Source organism: Bison bison, unplaced genomic scaffold, assembly GCF_000754665.1.
Source record: "Bison bison bison isolate TAMUID 2011002044 unplaced genomic scaffold, Bison_UMD1.0 scf7180017864317, whole genome shotgun sequence".
In the NCBI taxonomy this organism is placed as follows: Eukaryota; Metazoa; Chordata; class Mammalia; order Artiodactyla; family Bovidae; genus Bison; species Bison bison.
The window spans coordinates 6,316,282-6,339,913 of record NW_011494889.1 but is presented as its reverse complement, the minus strand read 5'-3'; the positions used below and the strand labels follow the sequence as shown (position 1 = coordinate 6,339,913).

Genomic DNA, 23,632 nt, shown 5'->3' with positions numbered 1-23,632 from the left:
CTGCCATCTATGGGGTCGCACAGAGTCGGACACGACTGAAGCGACTTAGCAGCAGCAGCACACTATATATTAAAATTTTCAGTTTTCTTTCACAGTATATTACCAAAGTTAGTACAAAAACTGCACTACCATGACCAAAGATGTTAGCATGCAATTCTGACAGGGACAACCAAGACAAGGGATTTTCTTTAGGAAACCATTCTACTGAAAACAACACAGGAATGGAAGTTCAAATGTTCAAGACACAGTAAACATACAATGTGACTTCAAATTGCCATTTAATATGCTTTGTATTATAAGATATAAAAAATAATCCCCATCTATGGTATGTTAAGTGGACATTCAAGACAATCAAAACCTCCTTATTCAATATCCCACTATTTTCTGGTTGTACCAAAAAAGTAAAAAAACAGAAAATGTTTTTACCTCTTAAAAAAACCCTTGCAAGGGGAGGGAGAGACAAATTGGGAGAGTAGGATTGACATATATATATATTATCACGTGTTAAATAGATAACTAGTGGGAAGCTCAGAGAAGGTGATGGCACCCCACTCTAGTACTCTTGCCTGGAAAATCCCATGGATGGAGGAGCCTGGTAGGCTGCGGTCCATGGGGTCGCGAGGAGTCGGACGCGACACGACTGAGAGACTTCACTTTCACTTTTCACTTTCATGCATTGGAGAAGGAAATGGCAACCCACTCCAGTGTTCTTGCCTGGAGAATCCCAGGGGCGGCGAGCCTGGTGGGCCGACGTCTATGGGGTCGCACAGAGTCGGACACGACTTGAAGCGACTTAGCAGCACCAGCAGTGGGAAGCTGGTGTATAGCACAGAGAGCTCTGCTCGGTGCTCTGTGATGACCTAGAGGGGTGTGACAGAGGGGTGGGATGGGGGAGGGGTGGGAGGGAGGCTCCAGAGTGGGGGATATATGTATACATATAGCTGATTCACCTTATTGTACAGCAGAAGCTAATGCAGTTATGCTCCCCACCCCCAAAAAATTTTTTTAAAAACCCTTTACACTTAAAAAGGGAAGGAAGTAGAATTCTCTTCTTAAAAATGTCTCCAGAGCTTCTAAAAGTCTTGTATTTACAAATTATTAGATAAAAATATTCCTCTGAGTCATGCCAGAAGGGAGACAGGGGCCACTGATATGACATAGCAGATGATATTAATCAGACAGCTTTTTTCTTTCCTGTTCATCAGAGGCTAGACTTGCTTCATTTTTACTTTCTCCATTTTCTACAGGTAAATCTTCTTCAGTTTCTTGCTTAGGCATTTTGGCCAGTTTTCCCTCTGCTCCCTTTTTCCCTTTTGTGTGCACTTTTTGGTCTGAAGAGTATCCTTTCCTGATGCCTCTGTGGCTTCACGTCCACGTTTTCAGGAACAGGCTTAGCTGACAACCTTGCTCATCTCTTGGGCTCCCCATTCACCACCCCTTTGGTGGAGCTGACCCTCCCCTTGGGCATCATGATGGTGGTGGGGTGGGTGTGCGCTAGGTACCTGTGGGCTACTGTGCACCAACAGCCTTCCCAAAGCCAGATGCTGCCACGCCTCCTGCCCGCCAGTACTTTTTTGATGATACAGCTTGGCCTGCCTCTAACACAATATTCGTAATGGTTAAAGTTATATGTCAACTTGACTGGGTCATAGGGTGCCCAGACATTATTCTGGGTGTGCCCATGAAAGTGTTTTTGGATGAGATTAACATGTGGATAAACTGGCTTATTAAAGCAGATTGTTCTCCCCAGTGTGAGTGGGCCACACTCAATCAGTTGAAGCCTTGAATAGCACAGAAAGGCTGACCCCACCACTAGTAAGAGTGAACTCCTTCTCCCTGACTACCTTCTAGGTAGTCAGGATTTCAATTTCTTCCTCTCTTTGGACTCAAACCGAAATACTGGCTTTCTTGCATTGCTGAGCCTACCAACTTTCAGACTGTAACTTAATGCCATCAGCAACCCTGGGTCTCCTGCCTGCCGACTGCAGATCTTGGGACCTGTCAGTCCCCAATAATCACATGAGCCAAATCCTTATAATCAATAAATCAACCTCTGTCTCTTTACATGTGTGCATGCATGTGCACACACAAACACACATATACACCCTGCTCATTCTCTTTCTCTGGACAATCCTAATATTATCTCAAACTTTGAACTCAAAGGAGTAAAGAAAATGGTCTTAATGGATGTGATAGACACTACAGATGAGCTACCAAAAAGCTATTCACAACTTCTTCTCCCTTGTCTTCTTCTAGTATAAAGGCTGAAAAGCCAAAATTCTGTTTCCTCACCTCTTTTACAGCTGCAGTAGTATGTGACACAGCTCTGACCCATAAGATACAGGTGGAAATCCCCAGGAGAGTTTCCCTTTGTTCTCTGCCTTTTATCACCCCTTATTTTTCCTGTCTAGAGCTTGGATGCAATGACTGGGGCTTGGGGGCAGCAGTCATCCTGGGGCCATGAAGACAAAAGCATATGCTAGGGCTGTCTAAGGGGGAAGATAGACGGATTCTGGGTCTGTGATGAGACCTTCCAGTAGCTGCTCTCACGTTGGGCTGCTTCTCTAGAATTACTGAAAAAAAAACATATTAGTAAAGCCAGTTTTGTTTGGGTTATCTGTTATTTGTAGCTAAACTCTTTCCTAACATATTATTTCATCCCATATTTCAACTATAACAATAAGCCAAAAGTGAACATGACCTGAGTTTTAATCAAATAATCACTCAAAAAAACAACTGAGGTCTGCCATACAGATGGCATGTGCGTTTGCATGCACAGTCATTAAGTCATGTCCAACTCCTTGAGATGCTCTGGACTGTAGCCCACCAGGATCCTCAGTCCATAGGATTTTCAGGCAAGAATACTGGAGTGGGTTCCCATGCCCTTCTCCAAAATGGCAGGTAAGAGGCACTAAATGCAACAGCCTTCCCATCCCCAACCAAGGATGCTGATGGGACTCTAGCTTGCTCCCAGCCATTCCAGGTTCAACTCTGAGGAGGAATTCCAGGGGATCTGATTCCTGGAAAGCTTGTGAATGGCAAAACGTAAACACTAAAGTAGACTGAAGCTTGGGGAGCTATCAGCAATGGATCCAACTTTCCCCATTCCATTCATTTATTTCTATAATCTATGCTTTTTCTATAACTAATGCTTTTTTTTTTTCTATATGACGGGCATGGTTATGGCAAATTAAAGTATCAGACTGATCAAATTAATCAGAGTGTTTTCATTAATTCAAGATGGTGCTTGATTCAGAAGATACATCCTATTAGCAAAACTTACCATTAACTGTTTTTTTAATTGGAGGATAATTGTTTTACGATATTGCATTGGTTTCTTCCATACAACAACATGAATCAGACATAGGTATACATATGCCCCCTGCCTCTTGAACCTTTCTCTCTAGAAGCTATTTTTAATGAAAACCAATCATGATCATTGATTTCTGCATCTTTAGAGTGAGCTTATGCTCTCTTCTTATGGAGTGAAAGCAACTACCTTTCTCCACTGATGTGGGCACCAGAAGCCACAGGCAGTTGTCATACAATGGAAGGAGCACTAGGTTCATCAAAAGATCGGTGTTTGAGACTCGGTGCTACCACTTTTTCTTCGTCCTATCCCAGAGGCACAGCGCTGAACCTTTCTGAGTTCTGTTTCCTAATTTATGAGTCTTAAGTTCCAATGAGATAATGATTACAAAAGAATTCCAACAAATATAAAACACTCTACAAAAGTAAGAGTTCATTAGACAACATGATTGTGTGCAAACTAAGAGTAAATAGGTTCAGTGTAAGGCAAGTATATGAGTAATGTGAGAAAAGTTCATTTATTATCTTTATGGCATTTATTTTGACTCTTCATTTCTCAGAAAGTAAAAGTTGCTGGATAAGGAATCTCCATCTGATAAAGTATTGCAGCAGAAAGGGTTACAGGAGGAACTTTAAAGAAATAAAAACTAGATAAAACTTGGTGTATTTACCACTGAGCAATAACTGTTACCACTCATATCTTAATTAGCCCTCTTGCTGTAGGCACTCTGGCCTCCAACATCTTTTCAATTACATGTTTTATACCCACATTCCCTCTAGACTCCATAGATTGTTACCTGAGATTAAACCTCTTGTTGCCTGGTGGTTGATAAGAGTCCCAGGAAATAAAACATATGCAGCACAATGTATTATTTTATTTACCTTTGTTTCCTATTATGCACTGAGAGTCATTTGCTTTTGGGTTAACGGGAAATAAAAGCAGAGTTCTCTGCAAAATCATGGGGATATTGCCTGGGTGGTGTTTCAAGCTGGTTCCATACCACATACCTTGTCCTGGGTTTGACATCGGAAACAGTCACAGTCAAAGCAGTACTGGCCCCGAAGCTGCTTCCTACGCTCCTCGCTGGTCATCAGCATATCCAAGTAGCAGATGGTGAGCTGCGGAGGCCAGAGAAGGGAGGCGTCACACGGCTGCCGGGCCCACCTTCTTTAACAAAAGGCTATTACATCAAATTGTTAAAGTAAAACGTGTTTTAGTTTTAGTTACATACCAGAAAGTGTGAGGAGATGCTTCTTATAGTCTCTCCACTCAAATAATCACATGTAAAAATTTTTAAGGCATTACCTTCCAGTCTTTGTTAGGTATCTCATGTATTTAATATTTTAAAGAATTGGGCTCATCAACTCTGCACTTTTGCACATTTTATTCACTAAACAGAAAATATCAAGAGCTATTATATGTTTGGTGTTAGTAAGTTTTGGTAATACTTTGTGTAACCACTGGCAATTAATCCTGGCAATCAAATGGATGGCAGATTATGTAGCCAGATCGCTCTTAAATCCTACTCAATTCTATAGCTGCTTCATGGAACTTAGGCTCAACCACATTTGGACTGTTGGAAATGAGGAGACAGTTCTTTCACTTGTGAGGATTTAAAAAGACGGAACCCTTTCCAGATAGGGAGAATTTAATGTCAGGATGTGATCACTGATGAAGGTACCTAACTTGACTTCCCTGAACCCTTTTAAATATAATAACTATGCCCTGCCTTGAGTTTTAAGACAGATTTTTCACTCTCCTCTTTCACCTTCATCAACATTCAAAAAGCTAAGATTATGGCATCTGGTTCCATCACTTTATGGCAGATAGAAGAGGGAAAAGTGGAACCAGTGACAGATCTTATTTTCTTGGGCTCCAAAATCACTGAGGACAGTGACTGCAGCCATGAAATTAAGAGACACTTGCTCCTTGCAAGGAAAGCCATGACAAACCCAGATAGTGTATTAAAAAACAAAGACATTACTTTCAGACAGTGAAAGCTACGGGTTTTCCAGTAGAGTGAGAGCTGGACCATAAAGAAGGCTGAGTGCCAAGAACTGATGTTTTCAAATTGTGGTGCTGGAGAAGACTCTTGAGACTCCCCTGGACAGCAAGGAGATCAAACCAGTCAATTCCAAAGGAAATCAACCCTGAATATTCATTGGAAGGACTGATGCTGAAGTTGAAGCTCCAACACTTTGGCCACCTGATGTAAAGAGTTGACTCACTGGAAAAGACTCTGATGCTGGGAAAGACAGAAGGCAAAAGGAGAAGAGGGCAGCAGAGGAGGAAATGGTTAGATAGCATTACCGACTCAATGGGCATGAATTTGAGCAAACTCCAGAAGACAGTGAAGGACAGGAAAGCCTGACGTGGCGTGGTCCATGGGGCTGCAGAGAGTCAGACACGACTTAGCGACTGAGTAACAACATGCCTTGCATCGAATAGTGAAAGACCACAGGCGAGACGGCACACTTGAGGGACTTTCCAGGTTTCTCTCTAGCCCTAGCTTTTCACTTCAAGACGCAGGTCTTTATGTAAGATCAAGATGTTTAAACATTTCTTAGACCTCCTATCTACTGAAAGTCTAATTCAAAACATACACAATGGAACTCCAGATTTCCCCAACCTTTCCCTCACAGCTGGAACATTCCCAGTCTCAGTTGACATTAATTCATCCTTTGTGTTATCCAAGTGGAGACCCTGAGGTCGCCCCTGATTTCCCTTGCTTCCACTTTCCCCACTCAATCCACTAGGACACTCTGTGGACTCATCCGTAGAAACACATCCAGAGCCACTCATGTTCCACCTTTTCCTCCTGTTCCATCCTTGTCTGAGCCATCATCATCTCTTGCCTGTAAAATGCAAGTCTCACCAAGCATCCCTGCTTCTCCCCTGAGCTGCCTGCACTCCGTCCTCTAAACCAGACTGATTCATTAAAATGTCAGTTGGATCAGATCTTTCCTCTCTTCTAAATGTTCCAACGGCTCCTCCTTTAGCTTAGAGCAAAAGCCAAGTCCTTACAACGGATTCTCATAACACGACTCAAAGTGTGGTTCTGCAGCGTGGGTTATTGGTCTATGTTGAAGTGAGTACAGAAATGCAAAGGAAACATTTAGAAATTTTGACATCAATCTGGTAAGAGAAATTTTATGTGGCTCTAATAATAAAATATTAGGCTCTTATTTTAAATTCACTTTTCTAGCAATTCGTTTTCATTAAATCTTATAAAACTATCAGCTGACACTGTAATAAGGAAAAAAACAATAAAGAAACTGGTCCTTCATCACAGGTGGTGGGGGCAGCAGTGGCTTCATAACAGGTCTGTTCCTATCTCCTCTCCCCTCCTGGCTGCTTCAGGCAGCACAGCCCCACCGGCGTTTCACACACACACACACACACACCCTGCTCATGGGAGCTTCCTCTGCCCTTCCCCCAGATCTACTATGACGACCTCCCCCAGCTCCTTTGAGTTTCCATCAAAACTGACTTTCTCACTGAGGTCTAACCTTACTACCCCATTTATCTGGCTACTCCAGCTCTTTAGTTGCAGCATGCAGGATCTTTAGTTGTGGCATGTGGGATCTAGTTCCCCGACCCAGGGCCCCCTGCACTGGGAGCTCAGAGTCTCAGCCACTGGATCACAAGGGCAGTCCCCTTACCGCCGTATGTAAAATAACAACTTGACTCCTCCCTCACCCGAGCACTCCTACTTTCCTCATCCTCCTCTAGCTTCCCTTTTTCTGAACCAGATCAGCTAGTGACACACTGCATAAATTACTTCTTTATTTGCTTTTATGTGTAGAAGTAATTAAGGGGGGGTTGCTGTGTGGTGGGGGAAGAAGCGGGTAGTAGAGGAGGAGGAGGAGGCAGGATTATCCACTGAGGGAGAAGACAAACACTCCCTAGAGCGGAACATGCCATGTGGCTTTCTGAGACTTAAAAGAAAGCATCTCCTGTCTACAAAGCCTGATCTTTTCAGTCTGACAGCATGGTGGGGCAGGGGAGGCCATACCCTCACAGAAAACATGGCTTCGGGAGGCCTCGTTAAAGCGGTCAGTGGGGAAAGACGTCAAGTTCACCCTGGCCATCACCAGGGTGACAGAAGCCACAGCCTCAGCTGGCTGGCCCTCTATAAACCTTTCCCATGTGAGATGGCTAAAACATGCTGCTCCACATGCAGAAAACAAGAGTGCCTGTCCTTAAGGAATGTACACTGACGTTACTGAATATCTACGATGTGCTGGGCACTCACTCACCAGTGAAAACCAGCCTAGGTCTTAGATCCATTTGGGAATTGTACCCAAATCTATTGATTCAGGCTGACACTCTTTTTACAATAACATGGCTCATGCCTCTGTGGTGCTGGGTGGGGGAAGAGGTTGGGGAGTAGAATTGCATCATGTGGGGTCTTCCTCCGTTGCAGCGCATGGACCCTCTAGCTGTGTCGTGCTGGTGCCAGAGCGGGTAGCCTCAGTGGTTGTGGCACACGGGCTTAGTTGCCCGTGGCAGTAGGATCTTTCCAGATGAGAGACTGAACCCATGTCCTCTGCACTGGCAGGTGGGTTATCAGAAGAGTCCCTACGACTCTAGTTCTCCATCTAGCCAAATGGCTCTTAGTCATCAGCCCCAAATATCAGGATTAACCAGTAGTAGTTATTGGGTGATTACAATGTGCCCAGGGTGAAATCAACAAATCCAAGGCCTGTCTCACCAGAGAAATATGCTTGACAAACCTGAGTTTTTTACAAGGGCCAAAACTCATGAGTGATCATTCCAGCCAGAGAATGGGCAGCAGGAGGCTAGTTATTTCATTGAACCCCAATAGAGAGACTCCTACGGCCTCCCTCAGTAGCCTGTAACTGCCTGGAACCATTACCTGGACTGTGTAATGATCTTCCACCTAGCCTCCCTGCTGCCTTTTGCCTAGAGCACATCTTCTAAATTGCTTTAAGGGAGATCTTCCTAAAGCTCACATTTGATCACATGATTTGTCTGCACAAAGTTCTGATGATTCCTCCCTGAATACAGGATGAGGGTACACAAGGCTTCCCAAGCTGATTTTCTGTCTGCCTTTCTAACCTCAAAATCTCCCCCTGTACCCTTTGGTGATTTAGTTGCTCAGTCACGTCTGACTCCTGCAATGCCATGGACTGTAGCCCACCAGGCTCCTCTGTCCATGGGATTTCGCAGGCAAGAATACTGGAGTGGATTGCCATTTCCTTCTCCAGAGGATCTTCCCAACCCAGGTTTAGAACCTGGGTCTTCTGCATTGCAGGTGGATTATTTACCCTGCCCACTACCATCTTCCATAATTATGTATATGCAACATAATTATGTTGAAACAATGTACACCCTGCAATGTGTATGGTGTTGACCTTCACCAGCCAATGAATGCCCTTTTACCCATTCTCAGCCTATTCAGAACTCTCTCCTCCTTCAGGACTCTCTCCTCAAACAGGACTCCTCCAGTGAAGAATGGCCCATTCTTCTTGGGCCTCTTTCACACCAGTGAAGTTTGCAAAATACACTATAAAAACTGAATGTCTCAACAGTGAAAACATTTTTATCCATAATTTTTTTGGAAAAAAAATCCAAATTACTAACTAGTGATGGCAGCTAAATCACTTTATCAACCAGAGCTAAAAACCTTTATCAAAGACTCACTGAGTCACCAGTTTTAATGGAGAACCTGCTCATTCAATATAGGGCTCATTTAGCAGGAACATATATCTGAAACTTTGCCATTGATCAGTGGATGTTTTAATGGAAAAGAACAAGATCACATTAAAATATTAATGCTACTGACCGTAGCTTTGCCATTTTAGTGTAGCTCTTATGGAAAATGCAGTATATCATTTCCAACATTAGAGTAATATCACGAAAGATATTTGCTGGATATTGAATTTGTTGCTTACTTGAAAATTTCAAGGCAAAATGAATCCCTTTTACATGAAGCCCATCTTCTCATTATGTATTTCTGAGTGGATAATAAGATCAAATTAAAATTAAACTCTGTTTTCATTTCTCAAATTACACTGTCACAATTATAAATTTTTCTAATACTGGCTCTGAATTGAAAATAGACTTTGAAAAATCCTTCCTTTCCTAGAGTAGGATTGACATATATACACTGCTGCTGCTTCTACATGACTGCTGCTAAGTCGCTTCAGTCGTGTCTGACTCTGTGCGACCCCATAGATGGCAGCCCAGCAGGCTCCCCTGTTCCTGGGATTCTCCAGGCTCAAGAACACTGGAGTGGGCTGCCATTTCCTTCTCCAATGCATGAAAGTGAAAAGTGAAAGGGAAGTCGCTCAGTCATGTCTGACTCTTAGCGACCCCATGGACTGCAGCCTACCAGGCTCCTCCATCCATGGGATTTTCCAGGCAAGAGTATTGGAGTGGGGTGCCATTGCCTTCTCCATATATATACACTACCATGTATAAAATAGCTAGTGGGAAGCTGCTGTATAGCACAGGGAGCTCAGCTTGGTGCTCTGTGGGTGGGATAGGGGATAGAGGGGTGGGATAGGGGATGGTTAAGAGGGAGGCTCAAGAGGGAGGGTGTAGATACATATACATATACATATACACACACACACACACACACATATACATATGGCTGATTCACACTGTTGTACAGCAGAAACTAACAATTTCTGTTAGCAAAGCAATTCTGTGTGTGTGTGTGTTCACAGTCACGTTCGACTCTTTGTGACCCCGTAGACTGTAGCCCACCAGGGTCCTCTGTCCATGGGATTTCGCGGGCAAGAATACTGGAGTGGGTTGCCATTTCCTTTTCTATAAAGCAATTATACTTCAATAAAAGTAAATAAATACAATCTTTAAAAAAAAAAAAAGAAAAATCCTTCCTCTCTTTAAAATCAAACTTGAATGCTAATCATGTCTCTGGTCTTTGTCACAACCTTGTAGCCAATTTTCAAATTCTGCTAATTCTCAGTTCAGTCACTCAGTCGTGTCTGACTCTTCGCGACCTCACGAACTGCAGCATATCAGGCTTCCCTGTCCATCCTCAACTCCTGGAGCTTGTTCAAATCCATGTCCATTGAGTAGGTGATGCCATCCGACCATCTCATTCTCTGTCATTCCCTTCTCCTCCTGCCTTCAATCTTTCCCAGTATCAGGGTCTTTTCCAATGAGTCAGTTCTTTGCATCAGGTGGCCAAAGTATCGGAGCTTCAGCTTCAGCATCAGTCCTTCCAATGAATATACAGGGTCAATTTCCTTTAGGATTGACTGGTTTGATCTCCTTGCAGTCCAAGGGACTCTCCAGAGTCTTCTCCAGCACCAAAGTTCAAAAGCATCAATTCTTCAGCACTCAGCTTTCTTTATGGTCCAACTCTCACATCCATACATGACTACTGGAAAAACCATAGCCTTGACTAGATGGACCTTTGTTGGCAAAGTAATGTCTCTGCTTTTTAATATGCTATCTAGGTTGGTCACAGCTCTTCTTCCACAGAGCAAGTATCTTTTAATTTCACGGCTGCAGTCACCGTCTGCAGTGATTTTGGAACCCAGGAAAAAGTCTGTCACTGTTTCCATTGTTTCCCCATCTAATTGCTACAAAGTGATGGGACTGGATGCCATCATCCTAGTTTTCTGAATGTTGAATTTTAAGCCAACTTTTTCACTTGCCTCTTTCACTTTCATCAAGAGGCTCCTCAGCTCCTCTTCACTTTCTGTCATAAGGGTGGTGTCATCTACATGTCTGAGGTTATTGATATTTCTCCTGGCAGTCTTGATTCCAGCTTGTGCTTCATCCAATCCAGCATCTCGAGTGATGTACTCTGCATATAAATTAAATAAGTAGGGCGACCGTATACAGTCTTGACATACTCCTTTCCCAATCTGGAACCAGTCCATTGTTCCATGTCCAGTTCTAACTGTTGCTTCTTGACCTGCATACAGATTTCTCAGGAGGCAGGTCAGGTGGTCTGGTATTCCCATCTCTTGAAGAATTTTCTACAGTTTGTTGTGACCCACACCGTCAAACGCTTTGGTGTAGTCAATAAAGCAGAAGTGGATGTTTCTCTGGAACTTTCTTGCTTTTTCTATGATCCAACAGATACTAAAGGAGTCATGTGCATGTGTGTGAGCATGCATGCTCAGTCACTGAGTCGTGTCCAACTCTTTGACACTATGGACTGTAGCCTACCAGGTACTCTGTCCATGGGATTCTCCAGACAAGAATACCAGAGTGGGTTGCCATTTTCTACTCTAGGGGATCTTCCCAACCCACAGATTAAACACATGTCTCAAACTCAGGGATCAAACCCTGCATTGGTAGGGTAATTCTTTACTACTGAGCCACCTGGGAAGATCAAAGGAGACACAGTAAAACACAACTGCCCGTGCTCACGAAGCTTGTCGCTGAACGGAGAAGTCACTAAAAGAGCCAGAATAAATGCCAAAGAAATATTAATAACCACTCTAAGAGAGGTCTCAGAGAAAAAATATCTTATAATTTGAGAAATCAGGAAACACTTTATAGAAGAGATTATATTTGAGGGGTAAATAACATTAAGAAGGTAAAACGGTGGGAAGACAGAGCCACTGAGCACAGAAAGTGTATAATGGTAGGAAAACATTTATTTTCTGAACTGGTATAAAAAGGACTTATGGGGACAATTCTTTCTGTTGAGAAGCCGTTTTGATAAGGACTGTAGGGGGAAATATCTGAGTCTACAGGGCAGATGCTGAGCAGAACTACTTTGTGTGAGGAAAGAGGGATTTGCTTGTTGCTCCAGAGATGGAAAGTGAAGGACATGAAATAAGCACTAAAAGACGGTGTTTTTCAACTAAATGAAAACTAACCAAGGAGAATAATTGGCAGACAAGCCTAGAAAACAAGATATGAAGAAATTTCTCTGTTTTTCTGGGAAGTCCAACTGTTTCTCATAGTGTTCCTGTATGCTTGTCAAGTTACCTATTTTTTTTTTTAATTTAATAAAACAACAACATTATCAAAAGGCAGCCATCGCTCAGCTCCCAAACTAATGTTGTTGAAAATGGATAGCAGTCCCCTTCTTCCCTGGCTTGAAGTCACACATGGTCTAAGGAAAAAAAAATCTAAATTCCACATATTGTTGACAGATATCCCCATGTACCTACTACACCAATCCTAAACACTGGAAATTCAATTAAGTGGCTGATAAGAGACAGCTTATTCAGTTGCAACTCAGTTTGGAGGCAGTCTTATCAAAGCCAAATCCCTGTCTACATAAAATATGGTGCCTCTGAGTTTAGGCTTTATTGGCTGAGTGCTGCATAAATGCAATAAAAGCTTATGATAGTCTGTTTTCCTTGCAATAAATATCCACTTTAGCAAATTGGAAGGTAGAGGGAAACTGGGTTCTAAAAAACATAAATATCTATAACCCAGAATTCAGAGTAGGCACTGGCTCGGGTTCAACAGTGCTGGAGTAACCCATTATAGCTGTCTTATGAGTCTTCGGACTTCTGAGAAGGGTCCTTATCAAAAGAGGCTGGCTGGGCAGCCTGCAGAATGGAAAGGTCAAGGGCAGTTCAGTGCTGGAGGTCATACTTCCTGTCCTCTGTTCCCTTCACATCTTTGCTTGGACAGTTACTCTGAGAAGCTTACGCTGATAGGTTTGTAAAGGCCCAATGACAACCTGAAAGACTATAAAACCTGTTTGCTTTCTTAACACAAAGGTAAAAATGAATCATTCTTGAAATGTAATTAATGGCCTTGCTGCTGCTAAGTCGATTCAGTGTCCGACTGTGCGACCCCATAGACGGCAGCCCACCAGGCTCCCCTGTCCCTGGGATTCTCCAGGCAAGAACACTGGAGTGGGTTGCCATTTCCTTCTCCAATGCAGGAAAGTGAAAAGTGAAAGTGAAGTCGCTCAGCCATGTCCGACTCTTCGAGACCCCATGGAATGCAGCCCACCAGGCTCCTCCGTCCATGGGATTTTCCAGGCAAGAGTACTGGAGTGGGGTGCCATTGCCTTCTCCATTAATGGCCTTGAGAGTAAGTAAACCCTTGAGATCTCTCACAAGCTTGGGCTGACCTCTCTGACTGCAGAAGGATGACCACTTGCAGAGATGCAAGAGGCCGATGAGCTGTCATATGCACAAAACACACACACTATATCACACACACACACGTCTTTCTCACACACATATAGTAGGAACTTTTCATCATCCAGGAAAATGATGATTAAAAAAAAAAAAGTTAGCCCACCTATATCTGGAAGTAACGATGGTTAAACTAGTCTCTGGGCAGAGGTATTTTTTTTTTAGTTAATTTTTTATTGGAGTATAGTGGCTTCGTGGTTCAAATAGTAAAGAATCTGCCTGCAATGTGGGAGACCTAGGTTCAGTCCCTGGGTTGGAAGGATCCTCTGGAGGAGGGCATGGCAACCTACTCCAGTATTCTTGCCTGGAGAATCCCCATAGACAGAGGAGCCCGGTGGGCTATTGGCCATGGGGTTGCAAAGAGGCAGACATGACTGAGCAACTAAGCACAGCCCGGCACATAGTCGCTTAACAATGTTGCATTAGATTCTTCTGTACAGTAAAATGAATTAGTTGTAGGTATGCACATGTATAGCTGATTCCTTTTGGACTTTCTCCCCGTTCAGGTCACCGCAGTGCATCAATGGATGAATGGATAAAAGGGATTTGATATTTACATACAATGAATATTATTCAGCCATGTAAAGGAATGAAATGGGGTCATTTATAGAGACATGGATGGACCAAGAGAATGTTATACAGACTGAAGTCAGAAAGAGAAAAAAAAATATCGTATATTAACACATATATGTGCGTAGAGGTGTTATTTATCTTTTCTTCAGCAGAAAGACAATGAAAAGCTGCCCTTCAGGCACAACTGGTTTTAATGGAAAAAGAGGTCAGCCAGTGGGAGACATGGATTCCTTACCTCCTCTCCTGCCTCAACGTCTCGGACTGCACGCAGCAAGAGGTGGGGCCCGTTGAACACAATCGAACAGTTGGGGTCACAGCTGTGATTGAGCAAAGACATACTGGTGAAAAGGAAAAAAAAAAGGAGAATACTGTGGCTCAGTAGACAGAATCAAACATCTAAATTTAACAACTATAATGGCAAAAGACACTTTAATTTAGGGGCAGGGGGACAGGTAGGGTTGACAGTGTACCAGGGATTGAGTCCTCTCAGGGCACTAGCCTACTTTCCATGAAGTGAAAGGCTCCCTGGATGAAAGCTCATTAGGGAAATTTGTTAATAAACTTTAGGGGATGGGGAGGTGGCTGTCTCATTAGGTGCCAGCTACTAAGGTGACCCAGCATGAATATGGGGGAAAACGAACTGCCTTGCAAAGGAAAAATTTCTGAGGTAAAGGGATACCTTATTTACTTCTGAGCTAAGTAGGAAGCAGCCAAAATACCCCTGAGCTTCCCACTCGGGATCACATTTGTTGAACTCCTTCGGTGGAACTGCCAACTTCACTAGAACACACGCAACCATGTTGCAGAATAATTAGAAGTACTTCCTCTTCAACAGAATGTTGAGATTATCTCACTACTAAGACCCCCATGCACTCCAGGCCGTGGCCAAGTCATTTCATTACCTTGGAGGAATATCTTTTACTTTCGGGAAAGGGAATGTATTTAAGCTGCCACATTTGATAATAATTAGAAATAACTCTAAGTGGACATTCACTATGTAGAGAGCACCTTCTTAGCACACGAGCATGTTGATCAAATTTCATCATCACAATAATCTTACGAGAGTCATTTATTGATCCATACCATAGACCTGTGGTTTATAACACGTGAGAAATAAGAAGCTGACTTCTCAGATTCACAGTTAATTATAAGAAAGACCCTCTTTGTATTTGGATGTTAATAGCCTGAAAACAAAATGAAATTCAGAGTGCTCGTTGAAGGGGACTCTAGCAGCTCGGCAATACAGATCACCTGGGTGAGAGCTGGAGAGAGCTCTTTGGGAGACCAGAGCCTAAGAGCGTTCCACCTCATGGAGCATTGGGGTTCAGAGTAAGGTGAAGGTCAGGTGAAGTCGCTCAGTCATGTCCGACTCTTTGCGACCCCACGGACTGTAGCCTACCAGGCTCTTCCGTCCATGGGATTTTCCAGGCAAGAGTACTGGAGTGGGTGGCCATTTCCTTCTCCAGAGGATCTTCCAGACCCAGGGATCGAAGCCAGGTCTACCGCACTGTAGGCCGACGCTTTACCGTCTGAGCCACCAGGGGTTCAGAGTAGGCAGAGCCAAAAGACAAAATGGACCCAACTGGTGCATTACAGCAAGTCTGGTGTAATAATCATACGATCAGCCCAGAAGGCTAGGGAATAAGATCAGGGCAGGGTGGTTTACTAGCACCCACAATTTTTTTTTTTAATGTTTGTGGGTTTTTTTTTTCCTTTTTGGTCATGCCCTGTAGCATGTGGGATCCTAGTTCCCTGACCAGTGATCAAACCCACACCCTCTGCGCTGGAAGCACACAGCCTTAACCACTGAACCACAGGGCACTCCTCAACACAATTCCCAACAAGAATTTAGGTCTGAGGTCTGCCTCTCCATTAATAGCATAGAACATAATGTGGGGTTATAAAACTGTTTTCTTTAAAATTCACATTTTCCATTTTTCTTGTAATTTATCATTAAGTTTCAAGCTTGGCTCTCAAACCAGCTGCAGGTAATAGCCTTTCTAACTACTTTTAAAAGGTTGGGGAGCTGGGTGGGAATTAAAGAGGCTTCTTCCAGTAAATGAAATAGCATCCACCCTACCTAGGATACAGGCCAACACCAACTTCCTGCATCTCTGCATTACAGATGGTGAAAGAGTTGCAGATCACCTGTAAAAACAAGAGGGAAACAGTCAGGATTACCTGTCACCTAAGAAACCTAAGAAACCTCATAAGGCAAAAGAACAAAAATTGTCAAAATAAAATGCAAGAGCCTTTTAGTATTTGCTTTGGGAAGACTCAAGCCAAACATGGATACTCTTCCATTTGTAAAAGAACATGTCTGGGACATACTTTCCTTAAGTTTGAGAACTGATGACATATGGATAATCTTTAAAAACAATGTTTTTCTGTCAATATCATGGTGACACAATAAAAAGGTCATGATATGATGCATGAAAATCTAAATAGTATGTAGCATATAAAGAAGGCTGAGTGCTGAAGAACTGATGCTTTTGAATTGTGGTGCTGGAGAAGACTCTTGAGAGGCCCTTGGACAGCAAGGAGATCAAGCCAGTCAATCCTAAAGGAAATCAACCCGGAATAGTCATTGGAAGGACTGATGCTGAAGCTGAAGCTCCAATACTTTGGCCACCTGATGCGAAGAACTGACTCATTGGAAAAGACTCTGATGCTGGGAAAGAATGAGGGCCGGAGGAGAAGGGGATGACAGGATGAGATGGTTGGATAGCATCATTAATTCATTGGACATAAGTTTGAGGAAACTCTGGGAGATAGTGAAAGACAAGGAAGCCTGGTGTGCTGCAGCCCATGGGGTCACAAAGAGCTGGACACGACTTAGTGACTGAACAACAATGCAGTGTGTGATCCCGTTCTTTAAATATACACACAGACACACATACATATATTTATGTGTGTGTATATATATATATATAAAATTTGTATACATTTAAAAAAAGAACTTTGAGTGGTTAAATGCAGAAATATCAACAACATCAAATATCAACATCAAAAACAACCACCACCACCACCACCACCACAAAACCCTCAGGCTTAAACCAGCACAATCTAATCCTCTCCATCAAGTATTCAAAATTCACAATAAATAATCTATTTATTGAGAACAAAGTCTCATCTCATCATGTTAGATTTTTCATGCAAACAAACTGCCTATAGTTTCCAAATGCCACTGTGTATCTGGGGAATAACAGCAACTTGTCTTTTATTCCTACAAAGGGTGAAGTACATCCTGAGTAAGTCTGCGATCCAAGCTGATGACCAACCATATGAGCACAGGAAGTAATTCAATCAGGCTATGTACGGCACTGACTTGGCACATGGAACCCCACACTGAGTATACAGCACGGTCCTGTATCCCATGAGGCGATGGGGCAAAAGAAATAAAAGATGCAATCATTGCACTTGGGGAATTTAAAACCTATGGAAGGGCATACAGGACCATGGAAAGAGCAGTGGACTTAGAAAATCTAGGGCCTGGCCATAAATCCTGCCTCAGGGAGGTATTAGGGATAGAACAAGACAGAAAAAAATAAAAATTCCTGCCTTCATGGAGCTTAAGTACTAGCAGGGAAGACATGAATATTTGATAGAAAAATGACACATGTGGATAAATGCTAAGAAAGAAATAAAGGGCAGAAAAAGGTGTTCAGGAAAGTTCTTTAGGACAATTAAGCAGAAATCTGAAGGAACTCTGGAAATGAACATGTGTGTATCTAGGTGATGATGGTTCATGTCACAGCAAGTGCAAGGGCCCTGAGGTGGGAATGCTCTCGGGTACAAAAAAACAGCAAGAAGGCTGATATGGCTAAAGCAGAGTAGGTATGAAGCGGGGTGGGATATGAGATCAGAGAGGTAGCTAGATCATACAGGGACTTATAGCCAGGCCTGGATTTTACTGTAAACGAGACAGAAAGCCACTATGTTTATTCTGACCAAGGAGTGATTGGATCTGGTTTCTGTTTTGAAAGGATCACCCTGGCTGTTCTGTAGTGAATGGCTATAGAAACTCACAACTGGAAGTAGAGGAAACAGTTAGGAGACCAAGCCAACAGCCCAGGCAAGAGATGATGGTGGCATGGAGGCTGGTAACTGTAGAAATGGGGAGGAGCGGGTGGTACTGCTGATGGATTGCTTATGGACATGAAAAGAGCCAAGGATGATGTTCAAGTATGGGGCCTGAACAAGACTGCCATTGCCATATCTGTGAAGACGACTGTGCAAGGAGCCAGGTTTGGTTACTGGAGTTGGGAGGAAGTCCAGTGGCTTTGTTTTAGTGATGCTAAACTTGAAGTGACCTATTAGACATCAAGCCAAGACTAAGAATCAGCAGTTGGGGTTCAGGGGAACAGTTAGGGCTAGACACTAACACTCAGGACAAAACAGAACAAAACCCATCAAGAAGAAGACAGAAAAGGCCACCACAGACTTGAGATGAACCAGTGTCTACAAATGGATCTGGTTTGTTGTTATAAAGTTTCTGCAAAGGAAAAAGCAGCAATAGGAATTTCTCTAAGTCAGCAGTACCTGAAAGAACATAAAGTATGAAAAAGCATTCAGTCCTTTTAGTCTCTTTCACTGTTCCAAAGAGCTCTTAGATGAAATCTAGTGCAACCTATCATGATTTGGCATTTTTCCTCTACAAGTCTGATAAAACTGCAGTTTTAAGTCAGGAAATAAATTGGTGTACATATACATACTTTAGACACACACACTCATTAAATTGCTTTAAGGGCATCTGTTTCATATTAAGCTGCAACAGTGTACTGCCTATACATATTTATGCATAAAATGGATGTTAAAAATACACGATAAAAGATCCTGTGCTTTGTTTTTGAAACTTCATAAATATTTTTAAATGGGTATGAATCTTTTAGGGGGAAATATACATTAGAACATCTATTTTAAATGTGTAATCAGGACTTTACCTAAAACAATTCACCAATGAAAAGCCAGGTCAAACAAATCTAATTTACTAACTTTTGAATCAAACCAAAATTAAAAATTTTTTCTGAACTATGAGGAAACTGAAGGTTTTTTTCCACAATAGGCATTCTGATGGAATTTTTAAAAAGGACAAGCTAACAAGGGGAAATATCAACTTGGCTCTCTCTTACTTCAGGAAACTCTTACTGATCCCAAGACTTAGCTGACTTTTACTTATCTCTTTAGCAGCATTTATCGCACTGAATCATTTATCCATTTACTTGACACAACTAGATCATAAAATACTCAGAGGGTGCTGATAGAGTTTCATTCACCACTGCATCTCCCTGACTAGCACAGTCCTGGCACATGGAAGACACTAAGAAACATTTTTTTCCAATAGATGGTTGTTTGGGTGTAGACCTTAGCGTGCCCAGAGAGTCATTACCCAAATAGGGTATGAGAAGATGCCAGAAACAAATCAAAAGTATCCTGTGGGTGTGAAGAAGGGGAGATGGATGTAATTCTGTACCATGAAAAAGAATAAGTAGAAGTTAACCTTCCATCTCTCTTGTCCTTAGGCATCCAACTTTTATATTTTCTGCTCATATTTCTTTGTCCATTCTTTCTCTTTATTCCAGCTCACTTTTGTCTCGTCCTCTTTTCTTTCAGTTCAGTGAAGGGGAAGGCAGTAGTATTCATCAGAGGAGCATTAAGGACTTGTTTAATTCTCTGCTTAAAATGCCAGAGGTCCAGTACACTGAGCACAAAATATGTATTTGGAAAATGAATGAACCAGTGAATAGATAGGTGATGGTCCTTCACTTTCCCTTTCACTTCTCTTCCATCTTTTCTTTTTATTGTTTATTTTTTTCCCTTCTTTTCCTATTTTCACTATTATCAATCTGTCACCATCTCTCATTCTGTCCCACTCCACAATATAAGTAGGACTGTTTTAAAGTTTTATTTAACAAATTCTTAACAAGTCCCTCATTTGTATTCTGAGAGGTGTTATGTGCTAGTGTTACTGAGCTAGCAAAAAAAAAAAAAGTTTAATTTTTTGCATACATCTTTTATTTAAAAAATATTGGTTCCATTCAGTAATATGTGATTTAAGAAAAGTGTTACAGGAATTCTTTTGACATATATAACTGATAGCAATGGTGGATATGAGTTAGCCCTCAGGTTTTATCTTTTTTGCATGAAATAATAGGTAGATAATATTTCCATATGTGCACTACTAAAATTTGAAAAGAATTTCTTTTTATACCAAGAGATAAAAGAATGTATATGGAGCCAAAAATAAAAGTTTAGACATTTTCCAAAATATTATCTCTATATAAAACATTTTCTTAGGAAATTAAACAGGTTAAACAATTAATGAATATTTCACACAATAGAAAAGCCTATTAATGGGATTATATCTAAGAAAGCAATTAGGTTAAAAAAGTAGTTTTAAAAACTAAGCTTGACTATTACTATAAGAATATTTCCCATGACATGAAACTAAAACATACATTTAAAGTATTTTATAATTATTGAATGTAACATCATGTATACTCTTTATAATTTTTCTTTTGAAATAACTGAAAGTGTTTATAAGATTAACTGTAGCCTTTCTAGATGGTAAAAACTTAGTGAATGAGAAGTAGCCATAGAACATCTCTGTTTTGTAAAAACAAAAACTAAAGTGAACTTTAAAATATTCTATAAACCAAATTCTTAAGTCATTTTGTTCATGTTCTAGGTCCAGAACCTGACATTTTTGTTTTGAGTTTAAAAACTTCTCTGCAGCAATCAATACCACTTATTTAAATTTCAAACCTTTGGGTCAAATTTTCTGAACTAGAAGCCTTCTATTATAGTGCCAGACAAATGAAGATGTTTGAGACACAAGGGGAAATCACCAGCATAATGGCTTTTAATGGCAAAGCTGAACAGCTATAAGAGACCTTACCACCAATTCAGAACAGAGTAATTCTACACCCTAATAGGAGAAGCCATCCACTTCCCAGCTGCCCCTACCCAGCCCAATTACTGATTTTTACAAAGAACTGAGTCTTGTGCGCAAGTAGCTTTAGCTGGTTTCTAGCCTACTTCAAAGAATGCTTTCAATTTCAAAATATATAAATTTTAAAACACATTTAAACATAAGGGAACTCAGTTTCTGAACCGAATATAAAGTGGTTTCCTCAAAGACCATCTGCATCTCCTTAAAAATTTCTCTATTTGAAGCATAAATAGAATGCTCACGACACAGGACTTCTGACACATAGAGTTTATTAATTAGAGTACCTTTTCAAAAGGAAGTTTACTGCACTTAGTTTTATTAAGCTCTGTGGACAGAAGGAAAGGAAGAAGAGTAGGCAGGAATGAAAACCAAAAGCAGGGGTTTTCATTCAAAATAACGGCCCTCCCCGCTACTCCTTGAACTAACAATTCTCTAACTTCACAAGCAAGATAAGCATTTTAGTCAAGGAATATTATTCTCTTTCCATAGAATATGATATTTTATTGAACAGAGAATTCTTTCCAAACATTCTCACAAGCCTTAAGAGATTAAAATATTTCTTTCTTTCTCCCACCAATCTGCATGGCAAATATCTATCCCTCTTTCATGACTCAAAGCAGGCCTTTCCTAACACCTCACTCCTTCCTTTGGTCACTCATTTACAGTCTTTTCCTAGCCTTGAAGATGAAGGTTTTGCAGTCTCCAGACCAGAAGAACAACGGGAGGAGACCAGGCTGCAGAAGAAGTTTTCTCAAAAGACAAAATCATAAATCCCAGGATCCACAAGTGTTCCCCAGGCTTACAACAGTAAGGATGGTTGTGACATCTGTTTCAATCAGGACTTTTAACAATCAATATACAAGACAAGCGCTTCAGTATATTTATTTGCCCTTTATCAGGAAGTAGCTGGCGAGCCCCTGTGTTGTGTTGTGAGCGGGCTGTAAGGAGGTGGGGGCAAACCAGTCTGCTTGAGATCCCATCACTGAGCCACGTCTCTGCTGCATTGCAAGCCCCATGGAAGTCTGACATTATAACATTTACTAATGTGCTATTTCACTTGCAAACCTAATGGACCACTGGTTAAAGATAGCAAGCAAGGATTGCAAGCACGAACACACAAAAAAATAATTCTATAAATAAATTATATAAATAATTCTATAAATCTGATTCAAGATGTTCCATATGACGACTTTGATCTGGTTTAAATTCTTACATAGCACCTCCAGACATTTCTAGTGTTTAGAAAATGTTAGAGAATGTATAATGAGTACATAATCTTATTTTTAGCAGGTGACATGAACTCTATTAAAGTCCTGTGCATGCTGTGCTAAGTCGCTTCAGTCGTGCCCAACTCTGTCCACTTGCAGAGTGTTATTTGTCACCTAAAACCTTCTCTCTTGCTTCATCACTTAGAACATGAAAATTGTGAAATCTAATCTAACTGGATTTTGAAAAGTAAATGATAGTAATGGCAAACATCAGGTCACGAAATCACGATACTAAGGCCAAACCAAAAATACTCATTTAAAAATCTGTTGACACTGAAATAGATGGGGAAACAGTGGAAACAGTGTCAGACTTTATTTTATTGGGCTCCAAAATCACTGTAGATGGTGACTGCAGCCATGAAATTAAAAGATGCTTACTCCTTGAAAGGAAAGTTATGACCAACCTAGACAGCATATTCAAAAGCAGAGACATTACTTTGCCAACAAAGGTCCATCTAGTCAAGGCTATGGTTTTTCCATTGGTCATGTTTGGATATGAGATGGACTGTGAAGAAAGCTGAGTGCCGAAGAATTGATGCTTTTGAGGTGTGGTATTGGAGAAGACTCTTGAGAGTCCCTTGGACTGCAAGGAGATCCAACCAGTCCATTCTTTTTTTTTTAATTTTATTTTTAAACTTTACAAATTGTATTAGTTTTGCCGAATATCAAAATGAATCCGCCACAGGTACACATGTGTTCCCCATCCTGAACCCTCCTCCCTCCTCCCTCCCCATACCATCCCTCTGGGTCATCCCAGTGCACTAGCCCCAAGCATCCAGTATCGTGCATCGAACCTGGACTGGCAACTCGTTTCATACATGATATTATATATGTTTCAATGCCATTCTCCCAAATCTTCCCACCCTCCCCCTCTCCCACAGAGTCCATAAGATTGATCTATACATCAGTGTCTCTTTTGCTGTCTCGTACACAGGGTTATTGTTAGCATCTTCTAAATTCCATATATATGCGTTAGTATACTGTATTGGTGTTTTTCTTTCTGGCTTACTTCACTCTGTATAATAGGCTCCAGTTTCATCCACCTCATTAGAACTGATTCAAATGTATTCTTTTTAATGGCTGAGTAATATTCCATTGTGTATATGTACCACAGCTTTCTTATCCATTCATCTGCTGATGGACATCTAGGTTGCTTCCATGTCCTGGCTATTATAAACAGTGCTGCGATGAACATTGGGGTACACGTGTCTCTTTCCCTTCTGGTTTCCTCAGTGTGTATGCCCAGCAGTGGGATTGCTGGATCATAAGGCAGTTCTATTTCCAGTTTTTTAAGGAATCTCCACACTGTTCTCCATAGTGGCTGTACTAGTTTGCATTCCCACCAACAGTGTAAGAGGGTTCCCTTTTCTCCACACCCTCTCTAGCATTTATTGCTTGTAGACTTTTG

At 41.5% G+C, this 23,632-nt stretch overlaps 1 protein-coding gene and 1 pseudogene across 3 annotated transcripts in view; both read right to left on the bottom strand.

The window, feature by feature from the left end:
* SMYD3 (SET and MYND domain containing 3) overlaps positions 1-23,632 on the bottom strand; it is a 748,778-nt gene that overhangs the window by 154,538 nt on the left and 570,608 nt on the right. For 2 of the 3 annotated variants that reach the window (XM_010852898.1, XM_010852901.1), the window contains 3 exons: positions 16,085-16,152; positions 14,240-14,342; positions 4,318-4,428 (listed from right to left, as the gene is read on the bottom strand). In XM_010852898.1, the coding sequence (XP_010851200.1) occupies positions 4,318-4,428; positions 14,240-14,342; positions 16,085-16,152 (282 nt within the window). The remainder of the gene's footprint in view (positions 1-4,317; positions 4,429-14,239; positions 14,343-16,084; positions 16,153-23,632) is intronic. The other variant, XM_010852900.1, reaches the window with a different exon arrangement.
* LOC104997917 lies at positions 1,099-1,795 on the bottom strand (annotated as a pseudogene).